General features: G+C 35.8%; 1 protein-coding gene across 1 annotated transcript; it reads left to right on the forward strand.

Moving 5' to 3' along the window:
* Positions 1-3,368: 3,368 nt before the first annotated feature.
* On the forward strand, positions 3,369-10,591 carry LOC137952258 (protein Asterix-like). Its single transcript, XM_068799370.1, has 3 exons — positions 3,369-3,607; positions 6,147-6,247; positions 10,392-10,591. Exons 1-3 carry the CDS (start codon positions 3,467-3,469, stop codon positions 10,453-10,455), a joined length of 306 nt encoding a protein of 101 aa, XP_068655471.1. The 5' UTR covers positions 3,369-3,466; the 3' UTR covers positions 10,456-10,591.
* Positions 10,592-21,857: the final 11,266 nt, after the last annotated feature.

Here is a 21,857-nt window from a genome sequence, read left to right on the forward strand (position 1 = left end):
TGTTTACATCTTCTTTTATCAGTCTAGTTCTTGTTTTTTTTTCTCCGGTGCAAGATGGAGCTTGAGCGCTTTGTTTCTTTCTTCCCTCCCTTGTTCTCTTCCTTGGTATAATGATGAAAAAAGGAGATGAAAGGGGAGGTCATCTTTTCCAAGTGATTGGCAATGGCCTAAGAGTTTTAATCAACCCGTAAATAATTAATAAAAAAGTCAAGTAAAAGTTCTAAAATTTTAATTTATCAAAATATTTTATTAATGAAAATTATATCGACACTTTCTATTATACATACTAACACAAAAAAAAGTATTTTGCATTGTATTTTTTATTGCGAACACTAACACAAAAAAGTACACGTGCGCGCCGCCCCTACCAATTCTATTCTACTAATTTTCTTGTATGAAAATATTGGTTGGTGACTTAACATAACACCAATGTTAAATTATACTCTTTTTTACCTTTAACTTTAGATGAATACAAAAAAAGGGGAGGGGTCCCAAGTTCCCAACCCTCCTTAGAGTACTCTAACACCAAAGAGAATAAATAAAAGCAAGGGAAGGAAATTTTATTTTGCCTTTTAAAAAAAAAAATGGATAAGAGTTGAGTTAAACTCCAAGTAAAGCTTGCTAATCAGTACAAGTCGTCTGGCTCAATCATGATCAAAACCAGTTCATGAAAGTGGATCTCATTCTCTTCTTAGTGCTCTCGGTCTTCCATCTCCCTCTCGCTCTCGCTCATTATTAATTCGGTTCATTATCAAGCATTTTTGTTTAATTATTCTATTTTTACCATTAATTAAGCTAATAATTTAATTTTTTGTGGAAATATATTATAAATTTATACTACGTACAGTCTATCCGAAGTTATTAATAAAATATTATATTATATTTATTTATAATATTCACTCTTTTTTTACTGAATTAAATTAACGATTTAAAAGTGGTAATTAAAATTTTGTTAAACTAAGCAATTGATCAAGTATTTTTTTTATTATTCAATTTTTATCATTAAATAAACTACTAATGTTTAATTTTGTGATGATATTATATTAATTAATTTATTATATTAATTAATTTTATTACTATATTAAATTATTGATTTAAGAGTGGTAATTAAAATATTGTTAAAGTAAGTAATTGATCATGTATTTTTGTTTAATTATTCTAATTTTTATCATTAATTAAACTAGCGATTTTTAATTTTGAGGAAATATATTATTAATTTATACTACATAAAAATTTTATTATGCTTTTAAAAAATATTATATTTATTTATTATATTAATTCATTTCCTCTTGCCTTACTTGTTATTTTTTTGCCATAAGAAGAAATTTTGTATAGTTCTTGTTAATGGTAGTTGTAAGGCTCATCCTAAATGACTAGCCAAGTTAGAAAACCTGTTTTTTGACTAATAAATTCAAGATCTTTTTATTTATTGATCCATGTAGTACTATTCTTTGACACCCCCTTACTTGTGGGCCTTCTTTTATAGCCTGTTTCCACCCCAACCATAGTAGTCCCTTTAGCTTTTCTTATTTCTGTGTGAAATGAATAGTTGGGTTTGTAAAAAAATTCTTCTTAAAATGGTTATTGATTGCAATAAAAAAATTTCTTTGTATGATGAATCAGAGCATATTTTTCTGTAGGGTGGTTGAGTTTTTATAAATGTTTTGTCAGTAGACAATGTGACAACGGGTAAATATTTTGGCTTCATGATGGTTAATAAGTATTTTTTTTTTTTGTTGCATGAGGTAATAATAGTGTGAAAAGTGAAGAAAAGAAGATAGAGAAGGGTTGAGAGAGAGAGAGGAAGAAGACTGCTTTCAGTAGCAGTCCTGCAATACTTGTTTGGGGGTCAGAATACGACTCCTAACTTCCCCTATTTCTTTCTTAAGTGAAAAATAGTACAATTTCAGAAATGCCCCTCTCACAAATACTTACTTACAAAATTTATACATTATGTTGCAATATTTGTTTGTATCGATCGGGCCAGTCCTTGTATAAGATCTGTGGGGTTGTTTTCCTAATAGGTTCGAGCCTTTTAACGCACCAGTTTCAACATGGTATCAGAGCAGGTTGGTCCCGTGTTCGAGTCCCGCTCCCACCGAATTTTGTCCCAGGTATTTCTGGTGAATTTATCCTGGGTTTTTCCAGGAATTTGTCCCGGGTTTTTTTGGTGAATTTGTCCACGGGTTTTCCCTGTGCAGGGGAGTATTGAAATATTTGTTTGTATCGACTGGGCCAGTCCTTGTATAAGATCCGTAGAGTTGCTTTCCTAAAAGGTTTGAGCCTTTTAGCGCACTGGTTTCAACACATTATAAACTCTCTTATCACTGTGGAGAGTACTCCAAACGCCTCTTTGATCCAAAAGAGGGTCTTTCTGACCACGATTTTGAAGAAATAATCCTCTGTCTAGGGGGTATGAGGGGGCTATGAAAACCTTTGCAACGTCTAACCTGGAGCAATTGGTGGTTTCCACTGCCCATTTGATCGGTTCTCCAAAGTTGCGGGTCATTTGGTTCAAAGCCTTCTCCGACCAGAGCTTTGTCGAGATTCTAAGAAAGGAAATCCATTGACTGTAGAGGTAGGCGGGGGATGTCGAGGACCAGTCTCTTATGGGTTTAGTAGAAAAGTGATAAGAGAATTTATAATGTATAAATTGTGGGTAGTTGAGTAATCGAGTCCCCTTTTGAGTCCCCCCACCCCCCAAACCGCCATCATCTTTTCAAAACCTGACACATTGGAAACCCATATTCCTCCATCCAACGACACCAGCCTTTCTGACTCGGACAGCTACATCATCCCCTCTTCCTTCCCTTCTCCTACATAACTCCTAACAACTCACAGTAGTAATTTGTAAATGATCTCTCACCCCGCTTGAGACTAAATAATTTCGCATACAATTCATAAATATGAGCTAAATTGCTCTTCTGAGCAAACACGACTTTTAGAGACATCTACATCTCCTTTGCAATTTCATAGTTCATAATTTGATTCGTTAAGTTGGAATGAATGCTATTGACAGGTCATAACTTGGCTATCTTTTGCTTCCCAATCTTCATTCAAAGGAATTGGTGGATCTTCCCAAAACCTCGTTTATAGTAATGATTGATTTTATACAATTTTTAAATAATTTATCTGCAACAATAATTTTCAAATCAATTTAATGAAATTACAAGAAATATTAGAAAATTAACATGTTTATATTGTACTATATTAAAGTATTTATTAATTGACGGAGTTTATTTTTATTTTTATTTTGAATCATATACACTATTATGAACATTGACGAATATCATATACTTGAAATAGTAAATATTACATGTTCCCCCACAGATTTCATTTCATAGAGAAGGAAATTTAAAATATAGAAATGTCAATTTGCATGTACGCTTCTTCTCTACCGAGTAGCGATTAGCCAGGACCTGCCGCCGACTCCCTCTGTTCTCTGATTCTCTGATCTAACAGAGAGATGTCGACGTCGGCAAACGATCCGAGGCAGCCGTCCACGGCGAAGCCTTACGTTCCGCCCACTATTTCTACGCAGGATCTTCCAGTCGATTATTCGGGTTTTATTGCTATGGTCTTCGGTATCACCGGAGTCATGCTTAGGGTAAGTGATACTTCCCGTTCATGGTAAAAATTTCATTTTGACTGCGCTGTTTTTTCCTTTCTGTAAAGTAATAGACGTTTCTCTCTCTTTTTTTTTTTTTTTTCTTCTTCTTGTTTTTTGGTCCAGATCTAGGTCTATATGCTTTTGTGTATGTACGAAGCATTATACGAAGAATCAAAAATTTGTTTGTGAGCACTTAATGTTGAAACCTACAATTGAATATGTTTTCCAATTTGGGTCGTTTGGGTGGACATGTGAATCTACTTAGATCATCTATTTGCTCTACTTTTGTGTGCTAAAGTTGCATCCACATTTCTGGATAAGTTTTCAACAGATTAAAGTTCTTTTTTTTCCCCTGAGCTTCTTGTTTCTCGTTTTCTGCAACTATAGAGCTGAACCGTTGTAAAGTAGATAAAAGAAGTTTAGGCACATTCATGGTACTTTAAGTTTAGCTTTCTTGGGGTAAAGACGACGTTGATGATGTATGGTGTTGCTGGTAGAGCTTAATGAATTGAGCCTTCATATATTGCACATAAGACTAAATACGGATGCAATATTCAAAGTTTAAAAAGCGGGCTTGTGTGCACTTGAGATTTAGTTGGAACCAGCTCTTTTCTTTGAAGCCGCGCACATTAGTCAAATTTATTTTTTTGGGGGAGAGGGGGTGTCCAGGTCCATCCTTACATGATTAGTTAAAGTTAGGAAGCCTTTTTTAATTAATAACTTCAGGATTATTTCTCACATTAATCTATATGAGATTATTCTCACTAACACTCTAGGCCTGCATAATGAACAACATGTTTGAGACTCGAACAACACAAAAATGGCACAAATTAAATGGGCATAAACAAGACCCAACAGAATAGATGTATTGCTCTGATACTATGTTAAAGTTAGGTCCAAGTCGATCACAAAATGAGTAGTCAAAGTTTGGAGGCGTTTGTCCTACTAATAACCATAGGATTTTTCCTGACATTAATCTATGTTGGATAATTCCCACTAACATTAATTTTCAAAAAAAAAAAATCTCTCTAACATTTGAAAATGGTGATTTCATTAAAGCATGCAAGAGCTAATATAATCTGGCCAAAAGCAAAGATACAAAAGGTTGACTTTGGGGGCCTAAAGGGTTTCTCTTCAATTTGATATTTGGACAGTTTCCACCAACTCTGAACTTCTAAAGCCATTTGGTTAAGAGCTCATTGTTCATAACACAGATTCCCCGAGTCTAAGCTTCCAGCCTTATTTAGGAAGCAGAGAACACCCACTTTACAAGGGGAAAACCAGACTGCTGCGCAGATACCTTCTGACTGAATCTTCCTGGGCAATGAAGGCATGAGAGATAGTCGATTAGTGGACCGGATAGAGTAGATTGAAGAAGGGTTATATGAGCTGCCTTTAATAAGCTGATAAGCTTGCAAATGAGGGGGTTGGCCTACAATCTCTTGTTGACTTTGCTCCCACCCCCTTGGGGTCCAAAGGGATTTGGTGGGGCTATGAGAGAAGAGCGAATCCGGGGAGCTAACTGTGAGTTCAGAAATTCTGCAACTAAGAATCATCCCTATATCCTTGAAAGTATAATTTTGAACAGTGAAATCCACATCAGGATGACCTTCTAAATTTGGTCCTAAATGGATTCAGACAGAGTGAGAAGGGCTTTGAGATTATGAAACTGATCAATGGTTCCCTGAGTCAACATCTTACTAATGGTGAATGAAAGGATTTTACCAATTGCTTTATTCTACTGTTTGATTCAGCCAGTTTTCAAGACTTAGTCCATGAAAGAATAAATAGATGACACTGACTGCTTACATAGAGAGTTAGTTCCAATAACATGCTGTTGACACTCCTTACCTTTATTTTTTTGCTAATTACAGGGGTTAATATATCTGGAATGAAATTGTTAAAATTTCATTTCCAAGAAGATCAGTAAGTCTAGCTGTAGGTAACATGAATACTGTAACTTCAAATGATTATAACTTTTATAATTTCTCCTTGTTCTGAATTTCCTATTCTGTTCTTACATAATTAAAATTTCACCCTTTGATCTTGGGTACTTGTTGATGTATAATTGGATGTTATCCTCTCTCTCTGCTACTGTTTTTCTTCTATTTCTCATCTTGCTTTTCCTCTTTCAGTCCTTTATTGGCAGATATGTATGAGTTTTTGGTATAGCGTAGAGGTGGAGTTAACTAGATATGTATGAGTTTTTGGTATAGCGTAGAGGTGGAGTTAACTAGTCTTTTCTGGAAATCTATATTTAATGCTCCAGTGCCGCAATTTCTAACTCATTAAATTTCCTTTTAAGTATTACTGTAAATGTAAATCTCTGATTGTGTCATGATATGTAACAACCACATAGTATCTTTTCAAAAAAAAAAAGTCCATAATGTCTCTTTTTAACAAAACCTGGGACATTTAAGAACAACGCACGCATGTAGAGATGAAACTTTGTGGTTTGATCCTTGAACTCACATAAGGTACTAGCCCTTGTATTTATCATTTTAAGACTGTGAAATTAATTTGACACTTATTGCAGTACAAACTTTGTTCGTGGCTTGCCATAATACTTTGTGCTCAATCTTTGGCAAACATGAAGAATTTTGAGACAGACTTGAAGCACATATCTATGGCCATGATGTAAGTAAATTTTCCTTTAATATTGGCACTTATATTAACTTTCCTCTTATATTAACTTTCCTCCAGTAGGTAAATTAATTGTCAAATAGTTTACTAGAGGGATTATTTGGTGTTGTTCATATTTTCTGGTATATGAAGTAATAGAAGAGATAACAAAGTTGTAATATAAACACTTGATCAACTCTCTATTGTGATGTTGCATGTTACCAGTCTTCAGGAAATGTAAGTTATTTAAGTTTATTCATCTCTTAAATAACTCATCTTACTACTATACTGCTCTAATATGTTGGTATGATGGGTTTTGATAATTTGTTTTTGAAATGAGGGTTTTGATAATTATTGCTTGTATGTGGTTATTGTCAGTAAAGAGATTCTGTGTTTTACCAACTTATCAGACTTGTAAAGTTGTTGCAATTCATATGTTTTTATGAGATTACTATACCAACTACTAATTATTTGTTGTCATTAACCAGATTCGTTGATACCATTATTCAGTTGAAATGGCTTGATCAGCAATCAGTTTATAGAGTAATTGAGTAACTTATAACCCTTACGGTGACATGGTTACACACTTTTGGGAGTGCCAATAGCTTTGCAGATGCATTTTTTTTTTTTTTGTGTGTGTGTTGTGGGTGGGTGGTGTGGGTATGGGTGGTTGTCTCTTTGCCTCACTGTCAGGACCTTCTTGAGTTTCATCCTTTCTTTGGAGCTGAGATCATCTCTCTTGTTGCAATTCTCACTTTTGTTCTTTTTAGGGAGCTCTTATAATGTAATCATTTTCCTCGGTCTTCAAAAAGAGAAAAAACTCATCCTACTTAACTCATTGAATTGAATTCTTTAGTGGAAATGTAGTAGTGATCCCAGATGAAAAACTTCAGTGTTACAAAAAATATAATTATCTTGGGGCTTTTTCATGGTACTCATTTTCAATGAAGGCAATTGCTATTGCATTGGATGCTTCTTCCTGTTGTCGGCGGGATATATTTGCAATGGATTCCTCTCCTTGTTGGATTTTAGTTTTACTTGTAGATTACATTTTCCTTTAAATACAGTCAATGTCATAAAGACAATGAACATGATGAAAAATAAGTGAAGATCTAAACTTATTTTCTTTTATGGGTGTGATATCAATTAAAAAGGGATAAGAAATGGTTTAAGAAGCATAAAAAACAATACAACACCAATGAGTAAGGGTTACTCCTAGGCTGAAATGCTTGCTTATATTTCAATCAGAGATCATTTCCTGTACGTTGGAACCATAGAGTATCTCTATAAGCATCATGCAATAATTGTAGTCTATCATACAAACACATTATACTATATTTGCAGCTGATTGTACCTTTCGTTTTACCTGTAAATATTACAGCAGTATCAACTTATTTCAATTTAGAAGTTAGTCTTTCACCATCATCTGAACTTGTTTCAACTAGATTTAGGTTGGCTATGAGTCTAGTTTAGATCAGTAAATATTCTTATTTTTTAACATAATAATTTATAATATGGATCACTTCAGGCATAACCAGGAACCGATAATCGCCCTTAAGTTTGATCTTGAAAAAACTTTTGACAGAGTTAATTGGATCCTGCTTGATGAGACAATGGAAAAAATGGGATTTGGAGAAAAATGGCGATTTTGGATCAAAAGCTGTGTGGGCTCAACATCCTACTCTCTGATCCTCAACGGTTCGGTATGTGGATATTTTAAAGGAACTAGGGGAATCAGGCAAGGGGACCCTCTCTCTCTGCTCCTATTCAACATAGTAGCAGAATTCCTCTCTGTTATATTCTATTCTGCGGTTGACCTTGGATGACTCTCCCCTACAAGCCCCCACCGGGCGTTTAATATACCAATTTTGCAGTATGCGGATGATACTATTATTTTTGGAATCAGTGATATGGATAGTGCAAGGAGGATAAAAGCAGTATTGGGGCTTTTTGAAATAACATCTGGGCATAAAGTTAATTGGGGGAAAACCTCTCTCATTGGATTTAATGTGGGCCCGAAGAATCTTACAGAGATGGAAAATTTATTTGGTTGCTCTACGACTACTCTTCCAACAAAGTATCTTGGCCTCCCACTCTTCCATGGGCATATTTCCCGAAGTTTATGGAACCCAGTGGTCGAAAAGATTGAGTCTCGGTTAGCAACTTGGAAGGGGCGCCTCCTCAGCAAGGCGGGCAGACTAATCCTCCTTAAGTCATGTATTGCTGGTATCCCAAACTATGCTTTATCCTTTATGCCTTGCATCTCTTCTGTATGCAAAGCCATGGACAAAATGAAAAGAAGATTCCTTTGGAGAGGATCAAGTGATTCTTTTAAATATCACTTGGTCAGATGGGATGAAGAATGTCTGCCTAAGAGATTGGGTGGACTAGGGATTCTGAAATCAAAAGAAATGAACAGAGCTTTACTCCTTAAATGGATATGGAAGTTCAACACAAATTCTTCTAACCTTTGGAAGGATATGGTTCGGACCAAGCTGGGTTGGAATTCGTCATGGTGGATGTTCGGAAGAAATCGGAGAGGACTATTCTTAATATGGAGATTTCTTTACTTGCTTCTTCAGAATTTCTCCCCAACCTGTAGATTCTTTGTTGACAGTGGAAGATCTCTTAAATTATGGGATGATTGGTGGACAGGGCAGGAACCTTTGAGGAACTCTTTTAGAAATCTTTTCCTTCTCTCCACACAAAGGGAGATTTCAGTAGCCGATGCCTTTGAGGGGTGTGGTCTGAACCTACATCCCTGTAGGGGTTTTTCTGATACGGAGGCTATGGAAGCAAGCAGTTTATTGGATTCTTTGAATCACGTCAGAATGAGGCCTTCCAATGCAGACAAGCTCATTTGGTGGCCTGACAAAAGCGGAAAATTCTCAGTTTCATCGGCATACAGATACATTAATGGTTGGTACTCGACGCAAAGTGAGCACGATATATACTTCGTTTGGCGTCTCTGTGCTCCTCCAAAGATAAAATTCTTCATGTGGAGTGTTTGCCAAAGTAAGATTCTTACGGCAGATGTGCTTCGAAGAAGGGGTCACCCATCTATAGACCCACTATGTCCTTTTTGCAACAATGTGGCCGAATCCGCCAGTCATACTCTGCTCTTGTGCCAGTTCTCATAGAATGTGCGGACCTCTGTCCTATGCAAGTTGGGGTTGCAATTCTGTATATCTGCTGATCTGATTTGTTTTTGCAAGTCGATCATTGGCTATCCCCTTCTTGGTCTCGCTAAAATGATGATCTTCGCCTACGCCAGTTTTGTGCCATGGGGGCTTTGGAATGAACTTAATAGAAGGTGGTTCGATGCTAAAAGTGAATATGAGGCAAGAGTAGCAACAAGAGTGACGGGGCGAATTTCCACCTGGCTTCTGACTAAGAAGCCTTTTTGCTCTTTCAAGGGCACCTCCATTCGTGATAGCTGGAGAAATCTGGCAAGGATGCACATTGGGACCAAGGTTCAAGTAATGAAAGAGTGGACTCCCCCGGAGGTTGGTTACCTAAAATTGAATTTCAATGGCTCTTCTCTTGGCAATCCGGGGATCGGTGGCTTTGGGGGTGTGATTTCGGATCCGTTTGGCAATCAGTATTTCTCTTATGCTGGTCCATTAGGCATCTCCGAATCTACGCCAGCAGAGCTATATGGCCATTCTTAATGGGCTCCACGTGTTCAGAGACAACTGCAGTGGTCCAATTCACATTGAAGGAGACTCCAAGGTAGTCATTGGTTGGTGCCAACGTGTTTCCCTTCCGCCATGGAGGCATTGGGACATCTTTTAGGAAATTTTAGATATTACCTCATTACTTTTTTGTATTGGTTCTCACATTCCGAGATCAGCAAATTTAGCAGCAGATGTGCTTGCCAAGCCGGGAACGTCCCTTCAATCTCTTGTTGTTAGGGATTTGCTCCTTCTTCCTTTGTAAATTTTCTCTTGTTAATATAATACATCTTAATAAAAATAAAAATAAAGTACCTCGTTCAAATGTGGATCGAATAACTTTCATTTTTGAAGCGGCCTGTTTTATAAGATTACTTCACTAGCTTGGAATTGAGTAGGCATAGTCAGTTATTGCATTGCACTTTTCCTTTTCTACTTAAAACTAGCTTTATTGTCTGTGTAATCGCTTTCTTGTGCTTGATCAGGTTTGCTATCATGGGATTGGTTACGAACTACATGGGGGTTGCCCGCTCAGGCAGTTCTGGTTGATGTGATTTAGAAGCGGTTTCTTCTTTGTTCTTCCCTTATGATATAGATTTGTCTTTTTAGTGAGAGAAGGAATGCACTGACTTTGCCAATATTTAAAACCTTCTAGCTAATTTACCTCAAATCTCCCTTTGACCTATCTGGTCTTTTGCTTTATTTATCTAGTATCTGATTTGAATTGGCTGAGACTGAAATATGAATGCCATGGATATACATACCACTTCGTTTCTAAGAAATGGTGAACGTAGAGATTTTGATCACCAACTAATGCTACAGATGCCGTTGTCGCTGGGAGTTATTTGCTTTTAGCTAAAGGCAGAGGAGGAAATTATCTGCAAAGAAATGGGAGTTTTGGGCGGTGACAAGAAATGATGCAAAAGATAAGTAGAAACACGGAATACCAAAGCTAGAAGTGTTCTTAAGTATGAATAGTTTTAGATTCTTCAAAAATCAAAATGCATTTTCAGTTTGGAATTTTTGCCAATTACATTTTTTGTAGCACACCAAAGTTGATAAACTAAGTTTAGGTAAACAACCATGTATGAGCTATTTTCATTTATGACAAAGTGCTTCTATACATCACCTAAATCATTGTAGTTTCGAGGGGTGGCGATGAATCTTTGTGGGGGGAGGTTTGGTGTTGCTTTTCTCCTCCTCCCCTTTCCTCCAAGGAATTGTTGGTACATGTGGCTTCTTATTAGGATGGGTGAATTAAGATATAAAATAAAAATTTAAGAGCATTTGTATGCAATCAAACAAAATAAATAGGTAAAAATAAAAGCACATGTATACACCCACGAAGAAGGAAGGTTTTATTCAATTTCACTAACACTAGTAGCAAAAATATAAAGAGATTTTGGTTTTCTTTAAGTGTAATCTCTAATTACATTATTCTAATATTTCTTATAGAGATTTTATATAACTAGATATTAACTCAAGTGGACAATTCCCTTTCAAGATTCAAGGTTGTAGAATGTCAATTTTTGTTACTTCCAAGGTACTAGAGAAACTTTAACAAAGAAAGTCAAAATAAAAAGATAAAAATGAAACTTAAAACTTATTTTTGGAGAGATAATCTTTTTTTAGTGAGATTAAGCTTCCAAAATTTCAAACACAGTGTAATGAAATGTGTGAAGCTTGATGAAATTATGAATGCCAAGAATGTGAAAAGAATTTGGGAGATTTAAGCAAAATTTAGAGTTTTTTTCTTTAAAAAGGGAAAAATCAAAATTTGTAGCACAAAATATTTTTTCAAAGGTTAAGTATGCCAATAAATGCTCTTCTACGAGTTTAGGAACTTATATATATGTTTCCTAATGAAAATAGCGATTATTTGACCATTAAATTTTTTTTGCACAAAGGGTTGATCGATCAATGAAAAGGTATATAATCGATCAATCGAACCCCAACTGCAATAATTTTAGCCTTATGATTGATCAAGCTTTATATATTGGCATGGCAAGATTCTAGTTGATTGATCATATTTTACAATATTTATCTACAACAATCTGTATGATAGATCATGCCCAAGGGGGTTGATCGTACATGCTTTATAAACCTATATGTTTGCACACTAGTCGATCGATCATAATTTATAAACATGCCTATCTGCACACTGATCGATCAATTATGCCAATAGTAGTTGATCAATCAATCATTATACAGATCGTTGTTGCCAAGTTATGCTCGATCATGCCTCATATAGTTTGATTGATCATTCTATTTTTCAAAGTATGATTTAGTCTAATTTCCAAGGAATTTAAAGTTTTAAAAATATTTATATGCACCATAAAAACATTGTTATAGAAAACATTGCATGTCCTAATGTTTTTTTTAATCCAAAGATTGTAATGATATAAAAGTTTGAGATTTGAGTTTCAAGTGAAGTTTATATTTGGTAAAAACTTATGTTATAATTTCAAATCCTTTCTATAACATTTATATAATGATTTTGAGTATGGTTTTGAAAATATGAATGTTGCAATGCTCCATAACATACTTGAAGTGAATAATTGGAAATTTGTTGACTATCCATTTAAATGTCTAGAGTTCTTGAGATTTACTATGATACTTGGATTCTAGGTCTTCAAATCTTCAAGCTCTTCTTTGTGTAAGTTCTTCTTCACAACAATAATATTCAAGGAGTTTTTGCTTTGGGTATTGTCTTGACAACTTGATTGATTATCGTCTTGTCTTAAGCTTTTGCCATAAACTACTTAAATTTGTGATGGAAGGCATGTATCTAATATACATTAATAACAACTTTAGTAGAACACTTTTAAACTATCCATTTTATTATCATTAAAATAATGAAGACCAACGTGATTTTACCAATGGTCAGATAGGAATGAGATGTAGAAAGAGGAATAGGGAGAAGGAAGATTGAAGGAGAAGAGAAAACAAGTGAGAGAGAGAGAATTAGGGTATGTTGGGGAGTGCTTTCTCAATTAGGTCTAGGACTTCTCTGCTATTTTCTAGCTTAATAAACTTCTTACAAAGATGAATGTACCCTTGTCCTTAGACAAAAAGGTTAACTAAAAATATTAGTAGAATAAAAATAACTACTCTAAATACTATTTTATTTCTAACACTCCCCCTTAAGCTAGTGCTTAAGCATAGAAAACATCACGATCAACACACAAGTTGTGGAGTGGACTAACTGCAACTACCTTGGTAAATATATTTGCAAACTATTTTTTTTTTTTTTACAATATGTAATGTATGCTAATGACACCAAATTGAAGTTGTTTGATATTCACAATGGAGTTTCATTGGACTTCTCATGGATAACTAAGCTCAACATTTTACTCACATTATGAGACATGATACAATATTTTGCTTCAACACTTGACCTTGACACCACATCTTGTTGCTGACTCCACCAAGTGACTAGATTTCCATTAACCATTGTACAACAGAGGTTGATTTTCTATTATTAGAAAAACCAACTCAATCTATATCTGCAAAGCTTTTAATATTATTATGACTATGGTATTTATAGAGTAACCTCTTTTGGATCTCTTCAAATATCAAAAGGTTATCTTAAGAGCTTGCCAATGAGAATTTTGTGTTAATGCATGAATTGGCTAATAGCACTAACAATAAATAAAATACCTATTCTTTTGACTATTTAATAAATAAGCTTACAACCAATCGTTGAAATCTGTTCACATTTATGTCATTTCCAAATTCAACATATAGCTTGACATTAGGATCAGTAAGAGTTTCACCATGACTAAACCCAAGCGTACATGTTTCTTTTAGGAGGTCAAGTGAAATAGAGACCATGCTTGAATTGCAACACTTTAATTCCAAGGAAGTATTTTAATAGCCCAAGGTTTTAGTTTGGAATTCTTTGCTAAGTCTTCTTTTATCTGTTGAAATGCACTTTTATAACTTCCTATTTTAATAATATCATCAACATCCACTACTATAAGAGTAATACCATGATTAACATGTTTAAGAAAAATCGATTGGTTAACCACACATCTCTTCAAGCTAAATTGAAGGACAACTTTAATTGAATATCAAGCCAAGCCCGTGATGATTGTTTTAACCCATATATGAACTTAGTGAATTGTCACACTTTCTCCCCTTCAACCACATATCAAGAAGGTTGTATCATATACACCTCTTCATTAAGATTACCATTAAGAAAAATATTTTTCACCCACATTCTTGTGGTTGTAACTAATGAAGAAGCTAAGTGTATTTCACAACAAGAAAAATAATAACTCGAATGGAGTTTGAGTTTAGCAAGTAAAAAAAAGTTTCCTCATAACCAATTCTATAAGATGGAGTAGACTTCTTTACAACTAACATGGCCTTTTGATGGGCTATACTCCCATTAGGGTTGTGCTTAAGGGTAAACAACTACTAGCACTCAATTGCCTTCGAATGTGGAGGGAGAGAGGTTAACTCCAAGTCTTATTGTCATATATGACCACCATATCTTCACTCAAGAAAGCTTTCCTCCTTGGATCGTAGAGATGGCTTCGTAACAATTGTTGGGAACTAAAATAGAGGGGATAACTGCTAGAAAGGAATTGAAAGACAATCTATGGTGAGAAATACAATTGGATATAAGATGTGAAGTAGAAGGTTGTTGTTGGACACATAAATACGGTTGCTTGAGAATAGATAGGTTGAGTATCATAAGTTGGGCACAACAAAATAGGAGAAGAAAGGGAGGTACTTGCCTCAGGTAAATTAGACTGAACAAGTAATTGGTCTGCTCGCGAAGCTGGGCTGTTTAGAATAGCTTTTGGTAATGGCTCATCTTGAGGTTGAAGAGGGGTTGATCTAGTGTTACAATCGATTGAGGCATACTTGAAGAATTGGAAAAATCAGGAGGAGAATTTTAGTCTAGACGATCTGGTCCTCAACAAAGTAACATTATTGGAGATAAATATTTTATGTTGGGACGAAAGATGACAAACATAACCATTATGAGATCGGGAGTGTTGGATGACACCTCAAAGTGGCATCAATGTTACCTTCCCTGCATCAAGGAGGTGGCAAATGTGGTAATTTAAAAGTCTTCTGATAAGGATAGCACAAGGTGTCTATGAACATGTATGTCTACTTATGCCTTTTCCTTTTCAAAGTTTGTAGCCCTAAAGGCATTATAGTCATTGTAAACCTCCTTCCACAACTATAAATAGAGGTTCAAGGCATGGGGTAGATCATTAAGTTTCCATTCTCCTCTCTCAAATTCGTCCTTAGAATTGTCTCCTCTCCCAAGTTCTCTCTATCCATCTCTATAGCCAAGTTCTCTCTTCTCTTTTCTTCTCTTCCTTTTCTTCATCTCTTCTTTCACTACGTTGGTCGCGGACCTTGTCATGGGATCCTAATTTCAATAGAGAGTACCCAACAAAAATACATTTAAATGCATGTTGGCCAAGTTTGTTTTGGCTAGGGGACAAAGTATGCCTAATGAAAACACAACCAAACACTCAGAGGAAGTTAAATATGAGAAGCATTAGGAAACAATAGCGAAAAACTGATTTGTTTTGAAGAACACTAGATGACATTTGATTGATTCGAAAATAAGTTGTACAGACTGCATATGACCAATAAAACTATGGGATATTCACAGATAACCTCTAAAAGATGTCTACTTTTTCTCTCTACCATATTTGTTGTGGTGTATATGTGCATAATGCTTGGTAGACAATACCTTTATTTTCAAAATATAAATGAAATTAAGAGGAAATATACTCTTTAGCATTGTCAGATTGAAGGATTTGCACTTTCTTGTTGAATTATGTTTCAACAAGTGCACAAAATGACTTACAAATTAGGAAGTTTGTAAACCTTTCTTTCATTGAAAATAATCAAGTTACCTGAGTATAATCATCAATAAAATGTGGAATAAGTAACATTGAGAACATGTATCAGTATGAACTAAAGCAAAAAGAAATTTATTAATTGTCTCAGAATATGAGCATGGGAACTACTCCTATGACGTTAACTTACATGACTCATACAGTAACTTACTAAGAGGTTTCAATGACGAAACCAAAGACTATAAAACCAATAAAGGGAAATGTCCTAGCCAATTGTGCCACTATAAAGCATCTTTTAATTGTAGAATAAGGAGTCCCACATGTAGTCAACTACTTTGAAGATTGTACCTAACAAATGTTCAACTAATCAACATATTGTAGTCAATTGGCATTAATAGAGAGTTATTTAGACTTTTCATTAGTTGACTATATCTTTAAGGTATTTTTGAAAGCAATTTATAATAGTTCAAAATGCATCAACTAAATAAAAAAAAGAATTCAAATTTTTAGAAGTAGTTGACTATATAGTACGTAATCGACTTAACCAACCAAAATAAATGCATAAGTGGTTGATGACATTCAATGTAGTTGACTACATGTGTCGTGTGGAAGTCAAAATAATGCCTCAAGCAATCAAATACATGTGGAAGAAATGTTAGATCTTCTACTTTGCTAGTCGTCAATCTAGACTATATACGTCTCCAAAATTTATAAGTGACTTACGACTATAATCAACAACAAAAATCAAACATTTCAAATAAAATTTTATTATTTTTTAGTATGGTTCTAAATAATTTTTTTTTCTAGATGGTAGTATCTCTTTCTAGGCATAACAACTAGATTTTTAATGTTGGAGAAGCTTCTATTTAAATGATTTTCACCTCAAACAGAGAACTAAGATTTTGTATGTTCTCAAACTCTATTATTGAATTTGAAATCCATTGCTTCTCTTAAGCTTTCAAAAGAAGGTTTGCTTTGATCTTTTATGATTTGAGGTTGCTTTATTAGTGTCGATTGCTGAATGAGTCCTTAGTCATTTTAAACTAATTTTGTTCAGTTTGGTCCTTTGCATGTTGATTTAAGAGACTTCCATTTGGTTTTTTGTTTCAACATCTCCTTAGCCCATAATTTTAAATTTTATTGAGATTAAGCTGTTATTACTTTGGTAGAATCACCTAGGACTAGGTGTACTCCTTCCATGATTTTGGCCTATAAGAGGAGAGTCTCTTTGAAAAACAAAAAGGGGAAGGGTTTTCAAACATAGGATTGGTGGCCGGTAGAAGAGACATACTCCTTCCATTATTTTGGTTCCATAGGAGGAGTGCCCCCTTGTTGAAAACACAAAGGATTGGTGGTGGGACCTTCTTTTATATGGGATAACAAAAAAAATCTAAAATGAACATCAATATGAATATATGGGATAATAAATATATATAGAATAAGAAGATAATAATATTTTTTATGATCATAAATATTGTGGGTGGAGGGTCTTCGACTTAGGTGTATGAAGATGTCCAAATGCCTCTAAATAAATATATTATTATTATTATTTTATATACACATAAAATGTGTATTAGTTCTAGAAATATTGGCTAACCCGGTTCAATCCGGTAAAATAGTAAGGAACCGTCCAAAATTCAAACCGGGTGCTCATACTAGGAGCCTTATACCTTCATCTTCTTCATCATCCACTAACACCCCTGAAATGAGGGTTGATCCAATATGAAAAACCATTTGGTGTAAAACATGCGAAACACTATCTCACCTATTTGACAATGATGATCAACAACTATCTAAACCATTTGATCAACGGCTATCGCAAATGTCCAACATGTTTCGTAACAAATAACTTTTCGTATTGGATCAGCCGTGCCCCTGAAATACCGATCAAATATTATTAGACACTTTTTCAGTAAATTTTATTATTGTTTTTATATATAATCAATCTATAGAAATAAACCCAGCATTCCGTATTTCCACCGAGACAACTTTTCCTTCGTTTTCAAAAGAAAATAAGAAAATCCTGGAAGAAATCTGATTCCTTCTGTTTCGTTGAAGTCAATTTTATAGTTTGAGCCTCAGAACTGAAATAGTCTTTACTCTTATACATTCTATATTTAATAAAAGTAATATTCAAGTAAAATTGGCTATCCAGATCAAAACAACTCAATGGCGGAGATGATCTTTTTTTCTTTTGTTGGAGTTCATTGTCTTCCATCCTCATGGACCAAACATGGCTCCTGACTTCAATAATTGATGAAACGGGGCCAACAATGGCAAAAAAGGACGATCTATGCTCCCTTCCCTTCTCTTCCCCCGTCTTGTAAGAAACATCTCATACGGACCTTTTCTGAGAAAACAATTATTCTCTGAAAAGAAAAAATATTATACTTTGATGCTCACGATGTTGAAGGAATGAGCACAAGGAAAAGAATATTGTTATCTCCATGACAAAGAGGGGAATGTTTTACAACTTGAATGACCAAAAATTCATGAATATCTTCAATTCTCCATTTGTGGTGAAACCAGAAAGATCTGTAATTTGATCAATTGATACAACTTTGTTTTGCGTTGCATGCCTCTGGAAGATTTGGGAAGCCTTTTGTTTCGCATAAAAAGCTGATCATACATAAGTTTAATCCTTGTCCTGAATCTTTGAGGAAAGCAAAAACTGAAAACGGAAAGAAGGGTTGGAGCAAGGTTGTAAAATAATGTCAGCAGATATGGATTCGCATAGAAAATAGCAGAGATTCTACTTGGTCATAAGAAATCTGCCAAAACAGCATAGAGAAGAGAACAAAAGACGAAAAATGAAAGAAAACGGAAGCTAGCGTTTTCCATTGATGGCCAAACTGTACAGTGCACAAGCTATTTATTACTCTTTCCGTAAAAATCGAGCAATCTCTGCAAAATAACAACCTGGGCCTTCAACAAAGCAATGTAATCAGCCGTTTCTTGGAACAAGCGATCCGCCTTTATCACCCTTTTGGAGGAAATGAGCCTCTTGAGCGCATCCAACCTCTCGGGAACGCCTCTTTCTGTGACATTAAAGGGCTTTTGGAGAAAGCTCGTTCTGTGACAGTCCAATCTCTTCTTCAATACTTTTCTCTCCTTCTTCACAGCCTTGAGCCTCCTGTGTCTTGAGCCTGTGTTGCAGAAGCTCATGGCGAAGGAAATCCAGATACAGGTGCAGCGCTTCTTCTTGTTCTTTTTCCCTCTGCTTCGTTAGCCAAGGGCGCGTTCCGCTCGTTTAAGTAATATCCCGAGATCCAAATGCCCTTCTTCTTTAAAATATTCACGTATTTGCCACCACTGTCTCTTTTTCTCTTGAAGAAAAAAATAAAATCTCAAAGTTTTTCTTGTATGCTCTTTCTAAAGGTTTATATGAAAATAATAAATTTATGATTCTCCTTTCGCTATTTCACTGATCTCTATACTGCATGGAGGCTACTCTTCAAAAGTTTGATTTCACTAGCACCTGATTGGTTCCATGAACAGAACGATTGCTCGTTATTTCCAATTCTCAGCAGCAGAAGCAAACCTCCACCCACATCTATGAGCACATCGTCGTCTTCCCCAAATATGGTTGCTGACCGCGGATTATTTCAGCCAGAAGCGGCAGTGTTCAGGTGCATGTCATGAGATGTAGCACAACCGGGAGGGGCCACCACTGCGTCGGCAAGCACCCACCAAACTCCGGACAGTGAAGGCCAGTTCATGCGATAAATACAACAAAAACAAGAGACGACTGAGGTGGTCCAAGGCCAGCCATTCTTGCTCCTCCACTCTCTCCAGGCCCTTCTCGCCTCTGCAAGTCACTGCGTTGGTCGTCGCGTAGCAGTAGCGTCCCTTTCGGGCGTTTAATGGGACAGCGAAACGAGGGGCATCGAGGCAACTTCACGAGCGGTGGCGATTACAGATTACCCATTTGGCATTTGGCACGGGTGATGTGGAGCTTTATGCTTATCCATGGAGGTCGGATCTTGTCGAAGTCGACGAGGTTTGCCGGCTGAGATACAGCTCCGTATGGTCAGATTCTCCTATTTAAGGAACTCCCATGTCGCTGTCCTTTTTACCAAGGAATTCGCCACCACCACATGTTCTATATCTCCGGGTACACGTCAATCTTCTTCTCTTGTTCAGGGAAATCTCCGGATCAGTCCGAGGGGATATAACGTAATGAACCACATAAAAGAACTCGTGGGGACTTTCACTCCGAATATTGACCAATGCTGATCCATGGGAGTTTGTATTTGTTTGCTACGAAACAAGCAGAAAACCTGGTTGGATTTGCTGGGAAAAAAGAAGAAGCTTAGAGCTTCTGGAGCGAAGGGGCTGTAAGCTTGATGCGTCTCTAATCATCAAATGCCTTGTGTTGTTCCAGAGGCTTTAGCTTAGTCTAATTCCCTCTCATTTTCTAGAATACGTAGAAGATGGAAACAAAATCATGTCTCCCTTAGATTTTCTGGTGTCCTCAAAAGATAACTTCAAAAAAATCTTCTTGTCCCTCAATGTGCCGCATAATTCACCTTTTAAGAAGAAACTAAGTCAAGATGAAGAGAAATAAGTTTTTTACAGAAATAGAAAACTCTAATCGCTAATTTGAAGATGTTTTCAAGTGGTTTAAAAAATCTTATTTATAGGCCATAGAGGGATAAACTCCCTTATTACTTATTCAATGAAAAATTGTTACCTAAACAAGACAAACCTCACATTTATTCAAATTCAAATAAGGCATTATCTCGCATGCCTAAAATCCGTAAAAAATCCTATTCAAATCCATTTGGATAGGTCCCTATTTCAAATTTCAAAAATTTGAACCCATCAACCAGCCATATTGATAGCACCGTGCGCTTGGGCCACCTTGGGCCACGTGCATGCTTGGGCCGTCAGCCCATTTGGGTCGTGCATTTGTGCTGCGCACTTGCGTAACATTCTCCTACCTCAATAATGCAGATGTCCTCGTCGTATTACTTTCCTTTATGGCTGAGAAGAAACACCTACCAAATTGGTGCACGCCCTCGTCCATTTGGTAAAATGCAAGTCAATTGGGTTTCTCCCAAACTTCTCAAAAATGTGTTAAGTGACAAAAAGGTCTGATGTCCCGTCGCAAACACCTCCTCCGTTGTATACTCATTTCGCATGAACATGTGCGTGTCCAAGTAAAAAAACTGGTTCGTTGACTCATTGAGTTGCTTTTGATGCACCTTCAGATCAAAGTGGATTTGTGCCAAAGTTGGCGTTTTGGCACTTTGATCACCCCCGATCATGTTTACAACCTTCTTCTTCCATAGAGGCAAACTCTTTGGCAAATCTTCTGGCATGAAATCCTTCTTTATGATTTCCTCCTCTTTAACCAACATGGATCAACCTTCAATTCATTGTTTGTCACTTGCCAAAGAAACAAGAAGATTGATCCATCTCTTAAGTTGGAGGGTTGAAAGCATGGCCACTTTCCCCTTTACATAATTCCCTACACAGGAAATTACACAAGGTATTTCCTTATCCGCAGTCTTTATCATTCCCATATAAATGTTTTGCTTTTACAAAAGAAATCTATCCCAAAGATTACATTAAATTGTCCAAATGACTCACAAAAAAGTTCAAAAAGCCAACCCACTTCCTAACGACGACACTAACATGCTTGGGGAGCTACCCTAAGCAACGACTTTGGCTTTGTAATTGATAGCTTTTATTCGATTGTGCACCACTTCCCATCTTAAGCATCATCATCTACTTCCTCCTCTAAGATGAAGTTGTGGGTTGCTCTCGAAACAATGAGAATTTTCACCTTGCCATCATTTAAGAATGCATTAAGAAAAATCAGTTTAGGCCTTACTGATTTCTTAACCATTGTTTGGATTGAGTTGAGTAACATCAACAAACTAACTTGATGTTCTTCAACATGTTGATTGTCACCTGATTTCCCTACTCTATTGTCCATTATGGTAGCATTTAGTAGCTTCTTTTTACTTGTACAATACTTTATCAAGTGAAATCCTTTACAAAGAAAACAAGTAATCTTTCAATTTTTAAGATTACCATTTTTCGTGTAGTTCTTCTTTTCTAATTTTTTATGGTTCCTTTCATCTTTCTCAAAGTCCCTCTCCAAGAAGA

The sequence above is a fragment of the Aristolochia californica genome, unplaced genomic scaffold, assembly GCF_029961685.1.
Source record: "Aristolochia californica isolate CCGP_79_NKW_82.1479 unplaced genomic scaffold, dmAriCali1.0.hap1 SCAF_15, whole genome shotgun sequence".
Taxonomy (NCBI): Eukaryota; Viridiplantae; Streptophyta; class Magnoliopsida; order Piperales; family Aristolochiaceae; genus Aristolochia; species Aristolochia californica.

Coding starts and splice junctions, on each gene's coding strand:
- LOC137952258 (XM_068799370.1), top strand. CDS start 3,467: ATGTCGACGTCGGCAAACGATCCGAGGCAGCCGTCCACGGCGAAGCCT. Junction 3,608..6,146: donor TCACCGGAGTCATGCTTAGG/GTAAGTGATACT, acceptor CACTTATTGCAG/TACAAACTTTGTTCGTGGCT. Junction 6,248..10,391: donor CACATATCTATGGCCATGAT/GTAAGTAAATTT, acceptor GTGCTTGATCAG/GTTTGCTATCATGGGATTGG.